Consider the following 25,025-nt stretch of genomic DNA (forward strand, 5'->3'; position numbering starts at 1 on the left):
GCCTGTCCACATAGGCCGACGGGAGCATCTCCCACTTCCGCTCCAATTCCAGGTCGTCCGTCTCAAAGTCTGCTTCGTCCATGGGTCTAACGTATAAGTCTAGTTTCCGTCCTTGTAACTTCAACTGGTTCGGTGTGGCTAGAGGGAGCATTAAAAAAAAACGACTAAAATCTTAAAAATTACAATATAGGTCTATCGGATCAATTACCCATGAATCACCGCCCTCGTTAACCTACAAGGGGATGTGTAAGAACGTACCAGCTGGTTACGACGTCACAATACCTCGGGTATCAAAAGAACAATAATCCACTCGCTATATGTCACAGGTTACATGTCAGCCTATCATATCTGTGGCCCTTTCTTTGAGCTACGCTTGTTAACCGTGCTGATATGGACATTAACACGAAATTTCGAATGTTATCAACGGGGCGTTATCTTTTGGGACCTACAATGCCATCGTAATAGGCTAAATGTCAAGTGGAAGAATTGCTTGTTAGGCATTTGTGGTATTTAGACCAATGTGGCAGGTGTCATGAACCGACACTGTTTTCGTGGTGTAAAAGCCTCTAACCGTTACAGTCATGCATCTAATACTCTTGCTCTTTTTCCTTTCAAATTTTAACTACGAAATATCTTCCCCATCTGGGGTTCTTGACCGCTCATGTTTCTGTACTTCCCACCTTTCGATCTTTCCCCATTACGCTCCGATACTTTGGGAACTCTGGCTGACTGAGAGCAAACACTACATCTTAGACATTCCTTAGCAAAGCCCTGGTTACTGGAGCATGTGTCCTCTTCCCGGGTTCTCACTTTCTGCCCCATGGTTTACCTGGTGCTGTTCCTTCGCCTGGTTGAGGAAGTAAGCACAGAGGTCATTGTAAGCTTGGCTTGCCTCTTCTGTATCTGTCAGGAATCGCCTTACTTCTCTAGTTCAAAGGAAAAATGAAAGCAAAAATCATGGTTATTTCTCCTAATGGGAAAACTGTCTGCTCTTTTATCAACGAAATTTTAAATAACTTACACAAAGCTAGATTTCCCCATCTCTTTGCCCCAACAGACCCATATCTTAGCGAGACTTGTTAAATTTTCAAACCGCCGATTAAAACCTGTACTTATCGCTTGTCTAAAAACATGAAATGGTTCACTACTCAGAAAGGTCACCCCTCAACATTTTATAAAGGCAGTCCCTGTGGATGTTGCAACTTTATTTACCTGCTTTGAACATGCTCGGCACCAGGTGATTGAACTGGGGTACTTATGGTGTTTACCTGGGGAACTATATAAGCAGCGTTCTGCGCCAGTATTGGAATCTTTACCCAACTGTTTCTAACCTCCTAATTCCAAATCCCTTTATTTTATTCTTCTTGGTGTCGAGTTCCTGTACCTAAACATCATAAAAACTCAACAAGGTTCACTGGTACAAAAACACAAAAAAGGGTCCGCGTATCAGGAGGAAGAAAACCAAATTTCCTAATTTCAAAAGGAAAAAATCTCATGATTTAGTGTAAATACACTACAATAACCATGTCCTGTCTGCGAAATTCAAATCACTTCCTGGTTGTCAACGGAAGCTGGATGGGCAAGCAAGACAGTTCTGCTCTCTCTCTCTCTCTCTCTCTCTCTCTCTCTCTCCCTCTCTCTCTCTCTCTCTCTCTCTCTCTCTCTCTCTCTCTCTCTCTCAACAGTGCAATAACCTGCACTTCTCGAATTCCTCAACGTTAAATTGCATGTTGATAAAGAAAGAATTATGACTTAGCAACCGTAAAAATCTCTTGATCTAGACCTTCTCAATATTGCACGGCTACTGATCTCTTATTGGCTATTACAAATATCACTTTGCCATTTTTTACTTCGTTCTTATATGTCAACCTGTTTGGTAGATTTACGTAAGTCCTTAGTGTGCGTGTGTGTGTGTGTGTGTGTCACTTAGTCCCAGATTTTGCTTGAAGTCGCTGAGATATGTCAGTAACTACAGAATGGGGTAGACCCTCTTGCCTAATAAAGTAGTCAAGGCCTTTGGCTACCATCACACATACTGTATAAGAAATACTACTGACGTAGACTGTAATTCTCATCTATGAGTCGGGATGAAGGATATTATGACAATGAAAATCATTCCTAAGATTTCGCTTATATTATATTGTATATTAGGGCTACGCATCTCTTCTAGCCAATAGTATGCTCCTCTAACAGGAAGTGATTTCAGCCCGTGAGATATTTCGTTTCTAGACTTATGCGTAATAATAATAATAATAATAATAATAATAATAATAATAATAATAATAATAATAATAAAACATTCAAATCCGGAAATATATTCTGCCTCACATTCTAGAAAATCAAATCTAGCACAGTTTCTTTAGATCAATATCCGTCTGGAACCTGGAATGACATTTAATAGCTTTACCGTGACATTTGGCATGACTCAAACGAAGTTCAGTGTCAGGCAGCAAATAAATGTCAGTGTTTATATTCTTTGTTATTGTATACACTTATATAATGATTACCAACACACCAGCACATGGCTCCGAGTGGTAGGTCTAAGTGTAGGCCATACGCAGTTGTATAAAAGTGTACTGACGCACCAAAAAAGCTCATGGAATGTCTAAGCGCGTATAAGGGGAATTAACACATTAAACAATTATTGCGTCTAAACGTGTGCAAGACGTATATATGTATACGCAGACTTAATTATAGCTAGTATGGATCGCAGTAGTATGCTCTAAGCGAGTATTAGGCTTACGAAAGCGAAATCATGTTTCTCTGTCCAAACCTCTACATTTTTTTTTAAATAAAGCCGACGGCAGTGGAAGTAAATAACGACAAAAACTGAAGGAATGCAGACAAACACGGAAAGTGTTGGAGGAAGGGGGGGAGGGGGGCGGCGGTTAGGGAAGTCATAGCTTCCAGAAGGGATTGTAAGACATCGACTAACCATCTGTTTCCCCTTGAGTAATCTTTCCATCAATCGTTTCCTATTTATCCTTTCCCTTTCTCTATCACTTGTTTCCACCTGTCCCTGACTAGGATAAGAGTCTCAGGGTGCCCTTCCCGACGGCCTCTGTACGGTAAAACGTGGCGCAACCCGACCAAGTGAGTTAGTCAGTGTTTGTATATTCCAGTCAGTGGGAAAATCCCTGACCTTGAACATCTGGAAAGAAAAAAAGAACTCTTCTGTTCGAAGAACGTTGTGATTGTTCCTACCATCATCAGCTCTCTCTCTCTCTCTCTCTCTCTCTCTCTCTCTCTCTCTCTCAACACAAGCACCCACACACATCCTAAAATATTTGCTGGGCCTTAGAAAGCTAAAGGGAAATGGCGTATGGTCTATGGTCTATGGATATGTATGTAGGCTATATAATCGTGTATATATGGAGAGAGAGAGAGAGAGATGAGTGCGTGTAACAGTATCCATAGCTTACGTAAGTATATTATATGGGTGATTAAGAACGTTTCTTATAAATTCTACGCAAAATGCACCATAATAAGTTTTCTCTTCTTTACATACAAGAAATTTACTAATGTAACAAGAAAGACATTAACTGAGGCAATTTAAGAATCTGCAAACCAGAACACAGATAAAGTGAAAGGCTATATCTGACAAGAGGGCCCAAAAAACAACGTGGCCATTCTTGAGAGAGAGAGAGAGAGACCTTACCTTACCTTACAGACCTTACATCTTGTTCGGGTTGCCCCAGGTCCCTCAGTGTGAGGCACCTCTAATGTCTACCAGAGAGTTGCTAGTACATCTTCCGGTATATTTTGCATCTTCCAATCTTGGATGGTCTGGGATGCAGTTTAGATATTTGTCGAGCTTATTCTTAAACACATCTACGCTCACTCCTGATATATTCCTCAGATGAGCTGGCAACGCATTGAATAGACGCTGCATTATCGATGCTGGTGCGTAGTGGATTAATGTCCTGTGTGCTTTCCTTATTTTTCCTGGTATAGTTTTGGGTACTATTAATCTACCTCTGCTTGCTCTTTCTGATATTTTTAGTTCCATGATATTTTCTGCTATTCCTTCTATCTGTTTCCATGCCTGAATTATCATGTAGCGTTCTCTTCTCCTTTCTAGACTATATAATTTTAAGAATTGTAGTCTTTCCCAGTAGTCTAGGTCCTTAACTTCTTCTATTCTAGCTGTAAAGGACCTTTGTACACTCTCTATTTGTGCAATATCCTTTTGATAGTGTGGGTACCATATCATATTGCAATATTCAAGTGGACTACGAACATATGTTTTATAAAGCATAATCATGTGTTCAGCTTTTCTTGTTTTGAAGTGCCGTAACAACATTCCCATTTTTTGCTTTACATTTTGCCAACAGAGTGCTATTTGATCATTGCATAACAATGTTCCTATTCATCATCACACCAAGGTCTTTAAACTGCTTCCTTATTTGTGATGGTCTCATTATTAGGTCCCTTATATGCATATAGCTTTCTTTCTCTGTCTCCATAATTTATTGATTCAAATTTATCAGAGTTAAATACCATCCTATTTACCTCTGCCCAATCATATACTTTGTTAAGGTCTCTTTGTAGAGTCGTTCCTATCTTCATCACAAGTAATTTCTCTACTTATTCTTGTGTCATCTGCGAAACTACTCACTACCGAATCCTTCACATTATTGTCTATGTCTTCAATCATAATAACAAACAGTATTGCAGCTAACACCGTACCTTGCGGCACACCGGATATTACCTTGACTTCATCCGATTTTCTCGTCGTTTGCAATAACTATCTGTTTTTCTGTTGTGTAAAAATTCTTTTAACCATCTTCCTACTTTATCCACGATATTGTGTTTTCTAATTTTCTTCGCTAATATATTATGGTCTACTTTATCAAAAGCTTTTGCAAAGTCTAAATAAACCACATCTGTTTCATTTCCGCTTTTCATATTTTTGAATATGTTCTCACGGTGGACTAACAGTTGGGTTTGTGTACTTTTTCCGGGTACGAAACCTGTTGTCCTTTATTAAACAAATTATTTTTTATTAAATGTTTCATAATATTTTTCTTCATTACCCTTTCATACACTTTCATAAATGTGATTGTGTAGACTCACAGGGCTATAATTACTTGCCTCTAGTCTTGATCCACTTTTGAAAGTAGGGGTGGGGTATATATGCTAATTTGTGCTCATCATAAATCTTGCCTGTATCTACACTTTGTCTTAATAATATTGCAAGTGGCTTTGCGATAGAATGAACTACTTTCTTTAACAAATAGCAGGAATTCCATCAGGCCCTGCAGCGCTCCATTTTTAATTTCATTAATAGCCTGCACAATATCAGCTTCATTAATATCTATGTCAGCTAAATATTCACTATTTTCATCCCTTACTTCTATATCATTATCTTCATTATCTATTCTAGGGTGAATTCTCTCTTATATCGTTCTGCAGTATGTTGCAAATTTCCTTTTTTTTCATTCGTTAATCTCCCTTCAATTCTCAGAGGGCCTATTTCTATTCTTCTTTTATTCATCTTCTTCGCATATGAGTTTAAATAGCTTGGGGTTTTTTGCTTGATATTTAATAGGGTTTTTTCTTCCAAGTCCCGTTTTTCATTTTCTTTTGATTGTATAATCTTTGTTCTGCATTTTCTATCTTACTTTTTAGTTCTATAACTTTCCATGCATTTTTTTCTTTATTTTTTTTTTTTTTGCAAGACCTTTTTTCCACTTTCTGATTTTCTGGAACAAGATCCTTCTGTCTCTTGGTATGCATGAATGATGTTTACTGTTTCTTCTTCGGTATATATTTTTCCACTATTTTTCTCCAATATTTTATATAATATCTCCGTATTTACCCATTATGTCATCACTTACGAAAATGTTATCCCAATCTTTTGTTTAATTCTTCATTAAATTTCTGACCATTTTATTTTATTTTTATTTTTTACTGTAGAAGTTTGTATTTTCCATATCCTTCCCACTTTTTCATTTCTTGCTTATCTCTATTTTCACTTGCTTTGGAATGAACTGTTAATTCTATGACATTATGGTCTGAAATATTCGCATTATAAACTATTATTTCTTTAACATATTCATCTCGTTCACAAATACTAGGTCTAAATAGTATTTTCCTTTCTTGTTGCAGGTGATTTATTTGTTGAATGTTGTATTCTAGTAGCATATCTAATAGCTTTTCAAATTGCCTCTTATCTTCTGCACTACTATTACTCTCTTATTTTTTATATGTATAAGTACAACCACAATCTCCTATTCGTTCTTTCCATTCTACGAAAGGAAAGTTGAAGTCACCAGATAGGAGAATAGTCCAGTCCTTGTGATTTCTACATATATCATCCAATTTTTCAATTATTAAGTCAAACTCTTTAGTATTAGGAGGTCTATATATTACTAGTTCATCAATTTTTCAGATTCAAATTCTACCGCTATTAGTTCACATTCTGAGTTACTATATTTCTCATATATTTTTCCTTGTTTTTTGTCTTTTCCCATATATTGCGGTTCCCCCTTGATTCCTATTTTTTCTATCTGATCTATAAGTTTGGAACCCTTTTATTTGATCATCATTCCCAGTCTCTTGGGAATACCAGGTTTCACTTATATTCATTATATCTATTTTCTTTTCATTTTGGGTTAGTTCTTCTAAGTACTCTATTTTTCTTTTTGAGTTACTCGTAACTAAACCCTGCGCATTCATCACTATGATGGTTTGCGTGTTTTCTCCTTCATTTAATACTGGTAGTAATATGGATTTTCCCATGTCTCTTTCCTGTTCTGGTATGTTGTTCTTTTTTTCATTTCCAGAAATTCTGACATTAAAAAAATCCAACTTTTTTCCATAATATTTGATCTTCCTTCATCAATAAATTATTCATTTTGTGTCTGAATCTGCAATTTTCTCCGTTTCTGCAATATCCTCTTGCATAATAAATACAGTTACAGAGAGAGAGAGAGAGAGAGAGAGAGAGAGAGAGAGAGAGAGAGAGAGAGAGAGAGAGAGAGAGAGAATAAAAAAATTACGACCGTGTTATGTAAGAACAAGACCTTAAGGGAATCGCTTGTCGTTTTCACTGTAAAGTCTTTATGTTAAAAATATAAAACTTACTGAAACATGATATATCTTTTAAATGATCTGCAGCATCGAAATATACGCTTTTTTAAATCGAAATTAACATTTGTATACTACAAAACACATCACATTTTGGCATCTAAACTGAGTAACACAGCACAGTTGTCAAAGTGGGATATTTACCCGCCCCTATCCGTGGCGCCATGTGTTTTTCAATTGACACCGTCAATTTTTGGTGATTTAGATCAATTTTACTACATATTAATAGCTAACAATCAAATAATGACCTCGGCTAACAGCGTTGTTCAGTTATATTAAGAATATGAAAAAATATGCCATGCCATTTTCATTCGACATCACAGGTAACTGGTAACTCAGCGTAGTAGGCAAACCCCGATATAACGACCTCCCCATTCACCGATTTTATCAGATGCAATCCTCGGGACGAAATTCACCATAAGGTCCCCGGTGATGTCGTGTTATTTAGGTAAGAATTAAAATAAAGGAAAATGACATATACCTGTGTTGTCAGTGACGACAGGAATGCGGCATCCAGTCGGCAAGGACCTTCTTAACACTCAACCAAGACCAGACTGATGTTCACTACTCTCGGTCTAGGATCTCCCATACCTCGATGTGGCCAGTTTCTAAGACCCGGAGGAGATACTTCTCGTCCTTTCAAGTTCTAGCGATCACAAAAAGTCTTACGACTGAAATGAGGCTATGAAAGGTTAGGATTATGATCATTTGGCCCAGGCAGAATCTTTCGAAACACAAACGTTATGGGTTAGATGCGTTTGTAAAGAGAGCGTCTGCGTGCAACCACGTTTTGTTTACGATTTTAAGAGTAGGCTGACTAGTCACATTACTACGAATCAAGATGAGACATTGTGTTCTGGAGTTGTAATAATGATGATTACTGTTCTATTCAGTCATAATTAATTACTCTTCTCTTCATTTGTCGAGTTTCTTTCATCGGGTCATACTGGTATTACTGAATTCCGTCTCGAAACATTACGAAATCTGCACCGCTGTTCTGAATCACGACGTACTTCAAAGAAAATGATGGGGCGAGCGATAATCTCGTCGAGTTGCCAGTTTCTAGAGAATTGATTTTCTCTCGGAGATTTGGGAAGCCTGAAAACATGACTGGAGAGACAGCAAGTTGAATTTGAAGTTTTCGAAGCTTTGAAATATGAATGGGAAAGAGTTTTAAAGCTTATTAATAAAAGATAAATGTAAAAACTGAAAGTCGTTTCCGATTTGATAAAGTATACTCGGTCGATAATAAACAAATAATGACTGTTAGGCAAGATATTCGACATGCGACTACACTCTTAAAATCAGCAACAGGTGAATGCAAACTATGAAATATTATTAAAATAATTAATTTCATTGAGTAATTCTGAAGGTCCGTATGTAAGCAGCAAAAACTAAATATGGCTACTATTACCTGCATTACATTATATAATATATATATATATATATATATATATTATATATATATATATAGATATATATATATATATATATATATATATATATATAGGAAGAATATATGAGAATGCTGCTGAGAGAGAGAGAGAGAGAGAGAGAGGAGAGAGAGAGAGAGAGAGAGAGAGAGAGAGAGATCCAGTGTATCATAGTCTAATGGTCTTTTCATAGAACAAGAATGAACAGTAACCCATACAGAGAAACCGGTCTCCTTGCTCAGAGAGAGAGAGAGAGAGAGAGGAGAGAGAGGGAGAGAGAGAGAGTCAAATTTTCCCTCCTTCGCAACACATCCTGGCGCCAGCGTTGCCAAATCAATAACTATGGGATGGTGAGCAAACGGGGGGGAGGAAAGACCTACTAAGCGTAGGGAAGTGAGGCGTTTTCCTCGCTATCTCTCAGGAAGGAGTTTCCTTTTTTTCCTTTCTTTCTTTTTTCCTCAGTGGCAGCTCGCGTGATAAATGCTTGAAATACACGCATTCGTTATTAATAATGACGTTAAGTATGTTTGCGTATATAACTATTTCAGACGTAAAAGTAATAATATAAATATAAATAAGTGATAACGAATATACATATGTAATCTTATGCTTTCTTATAGATTGTAACAACGGTTACAATAATATAAACATGCCAATTTCTACATATGTTAATGTGGTGAATACATGCATGGTTAGCTTTGTGTGTATATATACAGTATACTTTAATTATATGTATATATATATATATATATAATATATATATATATATATATATATATATATATATATATATATATATAGACCAAACCCTCCATACCAAAATATATATACCCCAAAATAAAAATGAACTTCCAGTATCTCTTATAAAAACTAAGTTGACTCCGGGTATGTATACACAGCGGGCATTTATTCAGCCATAAAAGGGTTTGTTGTCCCGGAACCTTTACAAACATTACCAGACGGTACCACTTCCCTAATTGTTGACTCAGACCAAAGATTGACGCGAGTTACCCACGTAAAAGGTTTCCGTTTTCTTCAGATTTTTTTTTTATACTGGCGCAACATTTATATATTAACTGGGTCTCTCTGTGTTTATTGAATACGTTTATATATATATATATATATATATATATATATATATATATATATATATAATATATGAGAGACTGTTCTTGTGATGCTTTTTTAACGAAATATTTTCCCTTAAAAAACTGTATATATTATGTTTATGCAAGAACAACATAGTACTTGTTCTATTTTTCCTGCTATCTATACAAATTATCTATTGTAATATAATTGTTGTTTGCAATCATTTCAAACTCTCTCTCTCTCTCTCTCTCTCTCTCTCTCGCCTCTCACTCTCTTCGCGCCCTCTCTCCTCTCTCTCGCTCTCTTCAATGCAGTAATTTTACATTTAAATTTTTTATGCAAACAAATATTTTTTATAAAGTATAAATACATAACTACATTATATATATATATATATATATATATATATATATATATATATATATACACACACACACACACACATATATATATATATATATATATATATATATATATATATATATATATATATATATATATATATAGCCTTGCGCACAGATGCAGTGAACAATCAGAAAAAAAAAACGCTTTCAGTGCAATTAATAAAACATCTTTCCAGTATGTTATACTTACCTAATTTCACTCTAGGTGTCGAAGAGTACGAAGCTCTGTCATTTTTCCCAACAGACACTGAGGACCCAAGCCTACTCGGCCCGTAGGGATACTTGGGACTCCTTGAGGACTTCGCGGACAGCGGCCTGGTCAGATCAGGACCCAGTTCATACCCGGCGTCTACCAAAGTCACCGGATAAGCGCCTACAAGCTCCGCAGGATATACAACTCCATCCTTCGACCTGACCGTGTCAGGCAGACCGCTGTCCTTGTCGTAGGATCCGCCGTCGTAGGAAATGGCGAATACGGGGTCCTTCTCCTTTTCCTCTTGCGATGCGCCGATGGCATAATTGCCTGAAGGGGCTGGGTGGACCAACCTGAAGAAGAGGTCCTCCACGTATCTGTCGATTTCCGGTGATTCGCGACCATCGTGTTTTTCGTTCTTGGGACCCCTCCCTCTTTGCATGGTCCTGGAAGCCCTTCCTCCTGTTCTGAAGGATTTCTTGACCCGGATGTATAGGACGTAGGACTTCGTCTATCGAGGCTGGAAAGTGGAATCGGAGAAATTATGTGGCTACGTAACTTGGGAATTATAAGGCTAATATTCTGACCTATAAACTGTTTGATTTAATGATTGATGAAGTCTAGATAATTCCAATTATTCTTCTTTTATTTATAAAGGTAAATCTCGCAGAAAAACATTGTAGGAATTTTATGAGCACAACGCTATTCAGTACACGAGGTAGGGTGAGATTTCAGTGGAAAAATGAAGTACCATAAAAGAATGAAAAAAAAAAAAAAATACTAATTGGAACTTTTTAAAATGATGCCATCGCGTGATCATAAAATTTCTTCGTATCATCCATACGAAATGTAATCATACCACCGAAGTTTGAATAGCAGACAAACAAGCAACATTATGAATCGACAGATTAGCGTACTATGGATCAATTCAAGGAAAGGATATAAGCGTCGCTGCATTATTCGTGAACGAATTCTTCCCCTGTCAGTTCGATCATTTTTTTTTCTTTTAGATATTCTTTACGCTGTAGCAAAATGGGCTATGTTGACACACAAATGCTGGGGCAGAGAGAGAGAGAGAGAGAGAGAGAGAGAGAGAGAGAGAGAGAGAATCTTCACACCCATATTATGTTTCGAATTTATCAGAGAAAATCGGACCTAGGCGATACTGGAGAGAGAGAGAGAGAGAGAGAGAGAGAGAGAGAGAGAGAGAGAGAGAGAGAGAGAGAGATATGCGTGGTTCACGAAACTTACTGACACACACAGGACATGTAAACAGCTTTTCAAAACCCCACGGACTGTATCTACAACTATATTCTTTATGGTAATGAAATTTGTCTCTCTCTCTCTCAGATCAGTGTTCTCTCTCTCTCTCTCTCTCTCTCCATAGTCGGTTCGGTTAATAAGGGATGATAGGTGATCTAGGGGTATCCGATAGGTGGTTCTAGAGACCAAAGGACGACTATTGCACGCACGTCTCGATAGCGACCACGCCTATGTGCCGGACACATCTCTTTTATTAATTTAGTTCTACGGACGTTTGCTTTTAATGTTATTGTGCATTCGTAACAACAACAACAACAGTAATAATAATAATAGTAATAATAATAATAATAATAGGTCACCTCCGTGGGGAAGTAGTACCGTGGTCATTCCATACCAAATTTAGACCGATATTAGGGGAGAGAGGCTGGTATTGTTACACTTCATGAATTAGGCAACAACAGCAATAACAACACCAACAACAACAACACTATCAGATCGGCTCCGTAAATAAGTACATATACCGTGGTGAAACCACACTCAATTTAGACTCATCCTAAGAACAAGGAGAGAGACTGGTATTGTTACACTTCTCGACTTGGGCAAAATTATTAGAAAAATAATAGGAAATTCTGCGAATAATGATCACAAATTAAATACACGTAATTAATTTCTGAAATGTCAAAAAAATTATTAAAAAAAAACAGTTACTTATGAGAACCATAACTGGTAATTTTTTTAATTTCATAAGAAAAGGGAAATTTTCTCCTTGTAAGAATTCATAAAAAGGGCGCATTATTATTATTTTTATTTATTTATTTTTTGCTCTATCACAGTCCTCTAATTCGACTGGGTGGTATTTATAGTGTTGGGTTCCTGGTTGCATCCTGCCTCCTTAGGAGTCCATCACTTTTCTTACTATGTGCGCCGTTTCTAGGATCACACTCTTCTGCATGAGTCCTGGAGCTACTTGCAGCCTATTTAGTTTTTTCCAGATTCCTTTTCAGGGATCTTGGGATCGTGCCTAGTGCTCCATGATTATGGGTACAATTTCCACTGGCATATCCCATATCCTTCTTATTTCTATTTTCAGATCTAAGATACTTATCCATTTTTCCCTCTCTTCTCTTCAACTCTGGTGTCCCATGGTATTGCGACATCAATGAGTGATACTTTCTTCTTGATTTTGTCAATCAACGTCACGTCTGGTCTATTTGCACGTATCACCCTATCTGTTCTGAATCAGGGTTGCCGCGAAGTCCGCACAGACACCGAGAATTCTACCTCCGCACCGGGAGGTGTAGTGTTAATTACCAAGCAATGTTATTTTGCTACACTAACTAGACGAGATAGTCACCCTGGTTATATTATATTAACCGTATCTTTACCAGTATATGAGTTGGGTTTACTAATTAAACCTTTTTAGAGTTAGATTTTCCCCTTACCGAAATTCAGTTGCTTCATATCTTTTGAAGCATTGCGTAACTTTAATGATAGTAAAATTTAGAATCGAACGAGATACGCGTAAAGTGTTCAGTCTTGAAGCTGATTTATTACATTCGATATATATATATATATATATATATATATATATATATAATTACTGTTTTATAGTTATGATTGTTATATATGATTTGATGCGTAAATCAGGCTACAAAGTGAACACGGGCAAGTAAATTTATTCATAAAGTTTTCAGCAAAAAGTGTGGAGTTACAAAACAAACTGCACTGAAATGTATTTCTTTACTAAAAACGGTTGCTTTTCATTCATTTCTTTGCGTTCGCCACAGAGTAAGTTGACAAGCTCCATAAATCCTTCGATATTCATAAGTAGTTTATTCTTTCTTTTCTTTATTAAGCCACATTTGTCACTTTAGGTAATACGCTGTATGTTAAATCAAAACGTTTGCTGAAGCAATAATAATAATAAACAACCTATTATATAACATAGGTCTAGGCTTAAAATCAATGTCATAAGCATTGTAAACTGACAAAAACGATATGAAACATGTAGGTCTATATGCAACCTTTTATCATCCGGATATTTTGAAATGAGATATTTCTCCAAGAGAATGGACAGCATATTATGCATGATTTATGGTGTACATGTGGCAATCCTATAAGCCAAACGAATGCCCTATTCATGGCTATGAGTTTAAAAAAATTGGAAAAGAGCACATCATAATTGGTCCTTTTTTATCAATAAGCTACATTAATATAAAGAAAATCCACGAGTATAATACACCACTTCCTAGCATACTGATATCGAAACTTATTCGGTCAGTTGAATCACTTCAACTAACGCAATTGCCTATACATATTTGCAGATGTTTTCTCAAAAAATAAATAAATAAATAAATAACTACAAACTCATTAAACATGACTATACTTTGCAATAATGTAAGTCAGTCTTCACCCTAAGATTAATTCACAAATTGACCAAATTTTATTAACCTATATATAAAGACATCACATTTGGGTTACGTCATCTGCTGTTGTCAAAATCGGTTCTTAACTGATATTGGCGCGTGAACACTCCCAGACTAGTGAAAATGGTTAATTTTTCAAAAATATTAGTATTTTCAAGAATACTATGTAATTTTTTAATTTTTTTTTTTTTATTGATGGAAAAAATTTTAAAAGCATAAATATATATGCGGACCTACAGCGCCGCATACGATAGGAGTGCAGACCTCAGCTCTGCATTCAATGACTCCCCCCTCGAATCTTCTCCGCACTTTTGGTCGTTCTCCTCGCTTTGGCAACACTGGAACTTCTGATACCATAGTCCCAGAGGATCTTTGCCTGATCGCTTTCTATCACTCCTTCAGGTTGGTGTTCGTACCACTGCAAAGTAGCTGGTGTTTCTTATTATTATTATTCAGAAGATGAAACCTATTCATATGGAACAAGCCCACCAAAGAAGAAACCCCACACAGGCCTAATCATTACGGTCTACCCGTAACTACCATATACGTATATAATTCTCAAAACCATACCGCACATTACAATAATAAACAAACAGTAAACTTTTAGGAGTAATCTGAAAGCATATTCTAATAAACAAAGAAATAAATCATTACTGAGTATAAACTACTAACGCATTCCTTGGATGTCTTTTGACAAAGTACACAATGAAACTGCCATGACACAAGTAACGACAGATAAGCGATACTGGAAGGCGGTACAGAGACCATTACGCGTAATACAGCAGACAGCACAATCAAACCGGCATTAATAATTCGCGTGACACTTGAAGAATAGGTTGGAGAGAGAGAGAGAGAGAGAGAGAGAGAGAGAGAGAGAGAGAGAGGTGATATTATGTGGATATACAGTATATATGACGATGACGGAATGCATTAGAACACAACAGCCAAAAGCCCAAGATATAAACAGAGAGAGAGAGAGAGAGAGAGAGAGAGAGAGAGAGAGAGACTCATTTACTTTAAAAAACCGGAAGCGTTTTAACTTCCGCCTGCAAATGACACACTATCGAGTTCTCTCTTAGTCGCTAACGATCGCCGATCGATGAAGGAGCAACTTGATAAAATGCAATTAATTCTCCCCACAAACTTCAAAATATCAAGATGGGCCTAATCATGATGGTATTCAGATAGGCCTCGTGAAAATACAATGCTCTCTTTATTTATGCTAAAATAAAGAAACCTCTAAACGAGATCTCAGAAGAGAAATCAAGAGAGCTGACTTATAAACTAGTGCCAGTATATCGGCGTCGTCACAAATTATATCTTCCGATAAGAAAAAAAAATACACGACCTACCAGGTACCTACAGATCCTCGCAAATATAAGAGAGAGAGAGAGAGAGAGAGAGAGAGAGAGAGAGATAGAGAGAGAGAGAGAGAGAAGATAGAGATAGGGAGAGAGAGAGAGAGAGAGAGAGAGATGAAAAACGTAGTACCTACAGATATCCTACTCGTGAATATAAAAACTCTACCCGTTTACGAATGTTTAGAGAGAGAGAGAGAGAGAGTCTACCGATTATCGGTGGCAAGGAGAGTTCATTTGAATGACATGAGGTAATAGTCTGACAAGGTTACAAGAAATGGAAGAAATATCTTGTATACATATTTCGTTACATGTATATTGGAAGATGATATAGTACTAACAGAAGTGTTAGTAATACTATGATAATTGTTAACGAGTACATATATGTATAGACGGCAAGTTAATAAAACAAACAAACAATATATATATATATATATATATTATATATATATATATATATATATCTATATATATATATATAATATATATATATGTATATATATATCATAAACCGATACTGGAAGCATCAGATTACCAAATTAATCCTTATAAATCGAGTTTTGGTCAAATCTGTGTTTATTCCTTGATTTCTTCCATTGCCATACGTCATATTTTAATAAATTGATGTAGTAGACACATGTAACTGGCATTATTATTTATGTACTTTTCATTTTGACTGCATGTAGCCTATTTTTTTCCATTTGTCAGAAGTTAATTCAATAATTATTGCTCTCGTAATGCAAAAACCAAAAGTTATTTCACAATGAACTTTCGTTATTTACCTTTGAAATCAATGTCCACTGGAACATATATGACAACCTTGGAATTCTCTGAGACGTATAGGCTCTACTTCGAAGAACTCTGAAACGTTGAGTTTCAAACGTATCTGTAGAGTACAAACTTTTCTCGAAAGATCCTTAAAAGGTACGGAACTATTTCAAAAGTTTTGCAACTCGTGGGCCTATCTCTAAAGGCCTCTGGGAGGTATGTGCTTAATTCGAATGTACAGGCCTACTTCGAATGTTCCTGGAAGAATACGACTACTTTGAATGTTTCCGGAACTATAAGCCTACTCCGAATGTTTTTGGAGGTATAGGACTACTTCGGAGGTCTTTGGAATATGCACATCTAGGCCTACTTCATTGCCCCAAAGGGACTTGCAATTTCTCGATTCCCTCCTCTCATGACCAGCAGCAACGTGTAATTGACGCCAACCTCACTTGACAGATCGTCAGGACAAACTACCGATGGACCACGAGGGGTTTCCTGCATCAATAGTTCCCCTCGTACCTGGTGGCACCGACCAATCATACTCCAGACACGACATGACGTCATCGAGATTATACTTCTTTTCGTGGCACTTCCGTGAAAACGGTGCCATTTGTCAGCACCGATCTTACATATTCAGTGTCATTTCTACGTAATAACGGAATCTGATTTAATTGAGAATAGCGAATGATCAGTTTAATTGTTGTGTTAATTGTCCATGGATTCCTTAAGGTCTTGTTAATTTATTTATCTAACACGGCACGAATCTTTTCATACTGGCACATACTATTTACACTGTTATGTTATGCACAACGCCACAAATAATTACGTTGCATCATGCAATATCTACGGCTGGGTTATTTTCATCTTTAAGCTTAAGTAATATTGTCCTGGTTGAATCATACTTTATTACGATTAATTATATTTCGTAGGTACAAATAACCTTTCATATAAACAATCTTTTAAAGAGTTGATTACAGATTATAACTCCCCAAATCTGACCTTCTGTCAAGATATAACCTTTGTTAATGTCACAGTAACATAACACTTATGAAATTACCGTCAGTTCAACACAATAATCACTTAAAAATAAACAAAATTATTTGGCTATAAAACATAAAATATTCGAATCTTTTACGACACCTCAGTGACCACTTTCAAACTAAGAGGGACTGATAGGTGTCAACTTCACTTCCATCAATAACTTTTTTTCTGGGATACTGCGGTAACACAATGGCGTTGCCTGTAGGACTTGTTCTAGAATAGTGGAAAGGTCATTGTTGCCGTTGTTGTAGATTTAACTAGCCTTATACCAGCATTGGGTTTTGCTTTTTGGCAACCCGTAACAAGTACAATTTCCTGTATACCATACATAGCCTCTTATTACCATTGAGGGAGCCGCCGGACGGGAACAATGACCATACTTTTGGGGAAGTTTGTCAACATGAAATATTCAAGAGTCATTAGTCTAACGGTGTGTGCTGCGCTAGACATGGAAACGACTGCATATTTTCTAACGTTGTGCCTATTTATTCTTTCGTCTTAATTCAGTGGTCCACACAAGTCCTCTTATTCACTATAAATTATAGTCTTCCCAGTTTAATTCAAAACAACTGGTCAGCTCTGGAGTTTTCTTATCCTACTACTATTCATGGCTTTATTTGACTTTGTTCGGTCTGAGTCTATGTTAATGCTGGATGATAATATTAATAATTAATAATAATAGGTTTCCCAGGGATAACAAAAGCGGTTTTGCCTAGTATAATAATAATGAGAGAGAGAGAGAGAGAGAGAGAGAGAGAGAGAGAGAGAGAGAGAGAGATTTAAACAACATATCTGACACTTACATGCTATCCAATCCTATAGTTATAGTTGCATTTACTTACCTAAAATGCCCTAGTCCAGTGACTCCGTGGATTAACCGTTTTTTTTTTGTCAAAAAAATTTCGTTTTTGGCACTTTCCAATGATTCCGAAGCTTTATTTGCTGAAATCAATTACCAAGTAAATCAACCTAGGCCAAGAATAGGTAGGCCTATCTTGTAGTAAGCTTCTGCGAGCTTCCTTATCAACAAAGGTAAGTTAGTCTATACTGCGTTTACTTTTCTAAGATCGCTAGGATCAAGGCCAATAGACTTGGCTAGGGTGGGGCCAGGTAGAAAACGCAGAGTTGTCATATCTACGGGTAAGTAAGTCCCATTAAATGCTTCCCGCAGATATAATCCTTCTTAGGAGGATTCGCTTTAGACCTTGGGAGTCGAGGGAAAAGGTTTGCTTCTTCCCTGTTAACTTTTTTTTTCCATTCCCGATTCTACTTAGCTATTCCTTCTTTCTCTTTCTATAATTATAGATGCGCTGAGTGGCCTGCTGGCTCCGGTGTTTGGACTTGAGGCATAAATTCATAAGTCAATCGATCTATTATGCCCTTGGAAAAGACAACCACACATTCCTTCTCTGCATAACATTTTTATCAAAATCATCCAAGTCAGTCACAGGATTCACTTTCTCTTTTCTTTTTTGAAACACTGGAGATTCCACTATATTTCCTGCTTCTCTTGCTTCTCAAGTCTACGAATAGTCATTTCTGACACTTGTTGCTTCAGATGTTCTTTGGATAGCCTTCGAAACATCAGTTACAGGACCTTCATGGATTTTTTTTTTATAAAATTAAGTATTTCAGGAAATTATCGACTATTTCCTTGGCCTCCGGTGGTGGGTGAAGACGTTTACGGGAGTCATTTGGGCTGGGTTGTCCATACTTTTCACAGTGGGTGATCGAGTGCGAGTATCCTTTAATAATATTGACCATGACCTTTTAAATCCTCTTAAAACACATAAGTCCCCTGAACTCAGATGTGGCATCGCCCAGGAAAAAATATGCCATATCTTCATTTTCATTAGTGAAACTGAGGTTTTCACGAAGAATATGCGAAATAAGATATACTCAAAATATCTGATGCAAGCAAAGAATCACATTTTAAGAAATAAAAACTATTTCAATAGACTCCATGAAGCTAATGTGATTACCATAACGTGAAAATTGGCAACGTATGATTTTTGTACAGGCCACACCCTAGCGATCTTAGAAAAGTAAACGCACTATAGTGGTCATAATTTACACTCCCATAATTTTTTTTTTTTAGAGTATGCAACTTTTCCACTAACAAATGTTACCTAATAAAACCTTTAACTGTACCTGGATTTTGTTTTTTTGTTTGTTTGTTTTGAAAAGTATCTGGAAATTTAACTTTGGAACATAGCCTATGGCAATTTGGCACCAGCACTTTGTGGCGGGATCACAAGCTAGAAAAAAAAAAAAAAAAAAAAGTGGCAAAACCCTCCCCACATTAACCTAATCGATCCAGCTGCCAAACCCACCCTCAGAAATACAGCAGGACAATTGACCTACACCTATAATAATAAATAAATAAAAAAAAAAAAAAAAAAAAAAAAAAACAAAAAAAAAAAAAAAAAAAAAAAAAAAAAAAAAAAAAAAAAAAAAAAAAACTCTCTCAAAACACATGTACTTACCAATCAATCCAGTTACTCCGGGCTATCCTGTGCTGTCCACTGGTTAAGGTCACTGGACACCAACCAAGAACCACGACACCACAACCCAACACAACAACACCAAGGACTACAACCAAACAACTCAACAACACAACAACCAAGGACAACAGCAACACAACAACAATCAAGGAACACAACCACAACCTAACAACACAGCAACCAACCAAGGAACATAACAACACAACACAACAAAAGACCACTGCACAACCAACACAAAAAATCACAACAGCAACAAAGACAATAGCACAGGCACAACAACTCTAAGCAAACAACACTAACTTAACAATAACCAAAAACAAATCAACAAAACACAACTTATCTGACCAAAATGCCTTCAACACACTGCTGCTAACACTAATGGCTGTCACAGGCTCTAACCCAAGAATGACTGAAAACCAGCTAAAAACACAGAACTCCTAACAATCAACAGCACCAGCAGACAGCCCAGAACCCACCAACAAACAATTCAGTCAATAACTATCCATACAGCAATTACACCCTCCTTTCTCTCTCTCTCTCTCTCTCTCTCACACACACACACAGGACATGGAACTTCATAACTCCTCCATAACTTTAGTCTTTCGATTTTCATCAGTATTTTCATCCCCTCGTATAACACACACCACTATTTTCGAAAGTCACATTATTCAGATGCAATTTCACTATGAAATCACTAAAAATATAATACGCCTCAAGATGGCACAATCAAACAGTTCAAAGTAAACAAGAGACATCTGACACGCGCTTTCTGCCTCTCAACCCCCGTAAACATAAACAATGGATCTTCATAATTCATGTATTCCATTACGATGGTTCAATTCTTGAGTGAACGCAGCAGCATATTTTGTCTACTATTTATTGATATCAAGAGAATTATATAACGGACAATACCAATGCCCAGTAATATAACATAAATTTTCTTACAAATATGGTTAAGGTGGCGTGACCTTACTTGACATTTCAAATGTATTTGGTACGAAATATTTTTATGTGCGTGCTTACATGGTACAATTTGTAAATTGTAATTGAGAATACTCATTCAATTTGTAGACATGCAAAAGTATAGTATATTGACCTCCTCCCCTAGTTACAACGTTATGTGTACTTATGAAAATTTATTGTTTTCCTCATTCAGACATAGGAGATAATGCGCAGGAAATATATATGGTAATTCAGAAAAGGTTATTTTCCATCATAAGATCCTGTTACTTGGGGAAGTTCATGCTTAAATAAAAAAAAAAAAAAAAACTCGCCATTAAGAAACAAGAGAAAATTATGACACAGAAATTCAAAAATATATTCCCATACTTGTCAGTAAACTTTGAGTATATAAGCTATATATTCGTTTTTTTAAAATCTAATTTAGTCTCTTCTTCAGCCGACTCATTTGTAGCTTATATTAAGTTTTCAGTCATTCTTACCCTCATTCTGCTGTAACAAACTTGTATGCCTTATTTCAGTGAGCTGACTTCCCAAACTTCCTACTGCAATCAATTTTCTTCTCATTTTTCAGTCACTCCTACTCAGTACATTACTGATAGTTAGGTATGGATTTAAATTGGAATATAAAAATTTAGGCCAAAGTCATGCAAAACTGAAACGAAAATTGAAAGTAAAGGTGTTGGAAGTGTAACAGGAAGACGACCTCACAGTTGCACTATTAATCAATTGTTAGGAGAGGGTGGAAAGTAAGATGGAATAATGAGAATATGAAAGGAGGTACAGTAAAAGGAATGACAGGGGTTGCAGCACGACATGAGGTGCACTAAAAGCACTACTAATCTACGGGGAAAGGAAGATAAAGCAATTGATAGCTCTCAAGCTTCCACATCTGTTTCTCACTCCCAGTTCCTGATAACTTATGTAAAGGAAAAATATATCACCAAAAACTAAGAAATTACCATTTTGCCAACCTTATAGTCCATGGGTACAGAAGTCTTATTTTACATAGGGGCCGAATGTGGACAACTGTTTAGAACATATCGTTGCCTCAAAACTTGCTCACAACTGATGAACCTCTGGTGTTTTTCCCTCAATAATATTGTAAGGGGAAATGCCAGCAGAAGACAGATGCAAGAGATCACCTCAATGGGCATTAACCTGGTTGTGTGAAATATACTGCATTTTAAACCTTTTTGCACATGTCTTTTAATTAGCATGATATGCAAGCTAAGTTACATACTAGACTCAATATTTTAGTTTACAACTACAGTACTAGTTACCAAGATGCTTCTGGAACTGTAACTTACAACAGGCAGTAGTTTTGTTAATTCACAACTTAAGGTTCCTTCTTAAGAAGAAAACAAAGACCTAGTCACTACTTCATTGTTACTGTAGTAATTAATTTGTTAAATAAGAACAACCATAGTAGAACAAATTCATTCAAATTTAGGGTAATAAACCTCTAACGTAAAACGAACCAAAGTAGAACTAATTCCTTCAGATTTAGGGTAATAAACCTCCTAATGTAAAAAAGTAATTTATTAAACCACCCTACAGAAGAACCTGAATCTCAAAATTTAATTTTTTATTTATACTGTACCACATCAACCCGCAATAAAATCTGGCAGCGACGAAGTACAGGACTGTACAAAACTAACACATACTGAGGAAATCTCTCAGCAACAAAGTTCAGGACTGAGATAAAATCACTGGTATCAGTCTTCCTGCTAAAACATACCATCAGCAACCTCTATACAATACCAAGTACACTCATTTACATTTTCCTACATTAAAGGGCAAACTGTACTTTCCATTTCAGCTTACAGTCAGCAAAGATTGAGAAGCACCACTTATAATGATAGGAAGTTGAGCTCATGGAAGTACATAGTAATTCCATTAATAAACACAACCATTTTCAGAAATATTTAAAGTGTGTGGACTAAGAATAACTGCCAATATGTATACAGTATACAGTCTATATATATATTATATATATATATATCTCAGATATAAATAATATATATATATATACTATATATATATATCTATATATATATATATATATATATATATATAGTATCACATTTAAAAACTTTATTAATGTAACAGTAAGAGCCTTTAATATTAACATAGCCCATCACACATTTTTTTGTGACAAATAGTTCTTATTTTCTTTGCAAATCCATCCTCTTCAATTGACCTAACAATAAAACGTAACAGCACATTTACCTTCTGTCAAAGAACACACTCACTTCAGATATGACTAGCCAAGGGTTAATGTATCATGGACGTTACGTCATAGCCTCAGTCTTACGACTTCTGAAGAATTTCTTTGCATACTCATAAGTGGAAATCATGATGGCACAAGCAGGCATGACTTTTGCTAATCTGGGTACCAATCCAGCAAAGAGACCTCTTACACCTTGCTGAACATATATGTTCTGAAGCATCTTGACAGTAGACCCTCCATTCAGTGGTTTATCTGTAAGAAGAGGAATCATCATCAGTATACATACATTAAATAATTCCTACATCATTCACCACTAGGATAACAATTCTAAAAGATCAACATCAAAAGGCATTCCGGGTAGGATGCAAAAGAATCTTAAAAGTACACGTGTCCCATGACGTACTATATTTCACTACATGGCAGACAGCTTTTCCAGTCACCTGGATGTAGGCAATGCAAGAAAATTCTTTAACCTACACTGACTGAGAGATCAGAGAATGGGTGTTATTTAGCAGTGCATGAGGGAGGTTAACTGTGAGATTTACCTAAAAATAAATACCTACTATATGCCTTTGAAATCTGACAATAAGTAAAAATAACACTGGAATCCCTAGAGTCCACAGCTGGCAATATAACCTCACCACAAAGATGACTGATGAAGGCACAAGTGCAATAAAAGAAGAGATTAGGCTATTCCAATAGTGTCACCTTCAAATAACATGAAGGTATAACGTGTATCATACTAAACTATTTTGATAGTCTCCACCCATAAATCAAAGCCTGTACTCATGAAGTGAGCAGCATAAAGCTGTACAGATGCTTATAGATCCCACTGTATATAACTGTGCTTTGTCAGGTTACAAAACAAACTCAAACCTTTGAGGATATTTTTTAAGGAATCCAGCACCGTCAAGATTCAGCTGAGAAAAGAATAACTCAATATCGACATGGGTTTCAGAGCATCCAATTCACTAAAGGCACGAGGACACTCATATCCATTGCATATACTTCACTATAGCTCATGAGGATCTTAGTGAAGGTCTAAAACTCTTTTTATATGTATTCACTTAAAACTTTGTTTTATACAGTGAATTTTTTGTAACCATTCAGATTAACAAAAAGAATGAGTTTTTATTACTGAATATGATAATGTATATACTACTCATAGATGAACACGTTACCTATACTGCAAAAAGGTAACAACAGATATTTGTGAGTTAAGCTATGGAGGTTAGAAAAAAAGGCAAGGAATGTGGTCGTCCTTGCATTGTTTTCTAAAAACCTTCAGAGCTTCACTCACAAATATTTGTTGTTACCTTTTTGCAGCATAGGTAACGTGTTCATCTATGAGTAGTATATACATTATTATATTCAGTAATAACAACTCATACTTTTTGTTAATCTGAATGGTTACAAAAAAGTCACTGTATAAAACCAAGTTTTAAGTGAATAAATATAAAAAGAGCTTTAGACCTTCACTAAGGTCCTCATCAGCTATAGTGAAGTATATGCAATGGATATGAGTGTCCTCGTGCCTTTAGTGAATTGGATGCTCTGAAACCCATGTCGATATTGAATTATTCTTTTCTCAGCTGAATCTTGACGGTGCTGGATTCCTTAAAAAATATCCTCAAAGGTTTGAGTTTGTTTTGTAACCTGACAAAGCACAGTTATATACAGTGGGATCTATAAGCATCTGTAAAGCTTTATGCTGCTCACTTCATGAGTACAGGCTTTGATTTATGGGTGGAGACTATCAAAATAGTTTAGTATGATACATGTTATACCTTCATCTGTTATTTGAAGGGGACACTATTGGAATGGCCTAATCTCTTCTTTTATTGGACTTGTGCCTTCATCAATCATCTTTGTATTGAGGTCCTCATCAGCTATAGTGAAGTACAGTGGTACCTCGACATACGAAATTAATCCGTTCCGAGGCAGCCTTCGTATCAAGAGCTTTTCGTATCTTGAACTGCATTTTACATGTAAAATGCCTAATCCGTTCCAAGCCCTACAAAAACAACCAAGTAAATTATATTTCCAGGCTTACAACACATGTTCTAGGGTTACGACGCCGATCTGATGGAAGAAATAGGACTCCAAAAAGGCAAAATACTGTACATACTTGAGTAATATTCAACTGCATGTAATGTTCAACCCCATTTTTACTGCATATATTAGGACTTTAGCATATGTCCCTTAGCAATAAGCCTAGCCTATGTTAGCAGTTGCTACTGTAGCCTAGTCTATGATTC

At 36.2% G+C, this 25,025-nt stretch overlaps 2 protein-coding genes across 3 annotated transcripts in view; both read right to left on the minus strand.

Moving 5' to 3' along the window:
* The window catches only part of LOC135203684 (transient receptor potential cation channel subfamily A member 1 homolog), a 117,277-nt gene extending 109,462 nt beyond the window's left edge, over positions 1 to 7,815 (minus strand). Inside the window, 1 exon segment of the mRNA XM_064233583.1 lies at positions 7,574 to 7,815. The gene's annotated coding sequence lies outside the window, so the exon portion shown is untranslated.
* A 14,761-nt stretch (positions 7,816 to 22,576) lies between these two features.
* The window catches only part of LOC135203691 (probable mitochondrial glutathione transporter SLC25A40), a 28,524-nt gene continuing 26,075 nt past the window's right edge, over positions 22,577 to 25,025 (minus strand). Inside the window, exon 6 of one of the 2 annotated variants that reach the window (XM_064233593.1) lies at positions 22,577 to 23,019. In XM_064233593.1, the coding sequence (XP_064089663.1) occupies positions 22,829 to 23,019 (191 nt within the window). In that variant the 3' untranslated portion in view covers positions 22,577 to 22,828. The remainder of the gene's footprint in view (positions 23,020 to 25,025) is intronic. The other variant, XM_064233594.1, reaches the window with a different exon arrangement.

Source organism: Macrobrachium nipponense, chromosome 36 (assembly GCF_015104395.2).
Source record: "Macrobrachium nipponense isolate FS-2020 chromosome 36, ASM1510439v2, whole genome shotgun sequence".
Classification (NCBI taxonomy): Eukaryota; Metazoa; Arthropoda; class Malacostraca; order Decapoda; family Palaemonidae; genus Macrobrachium; species Macrobrachium nipponense.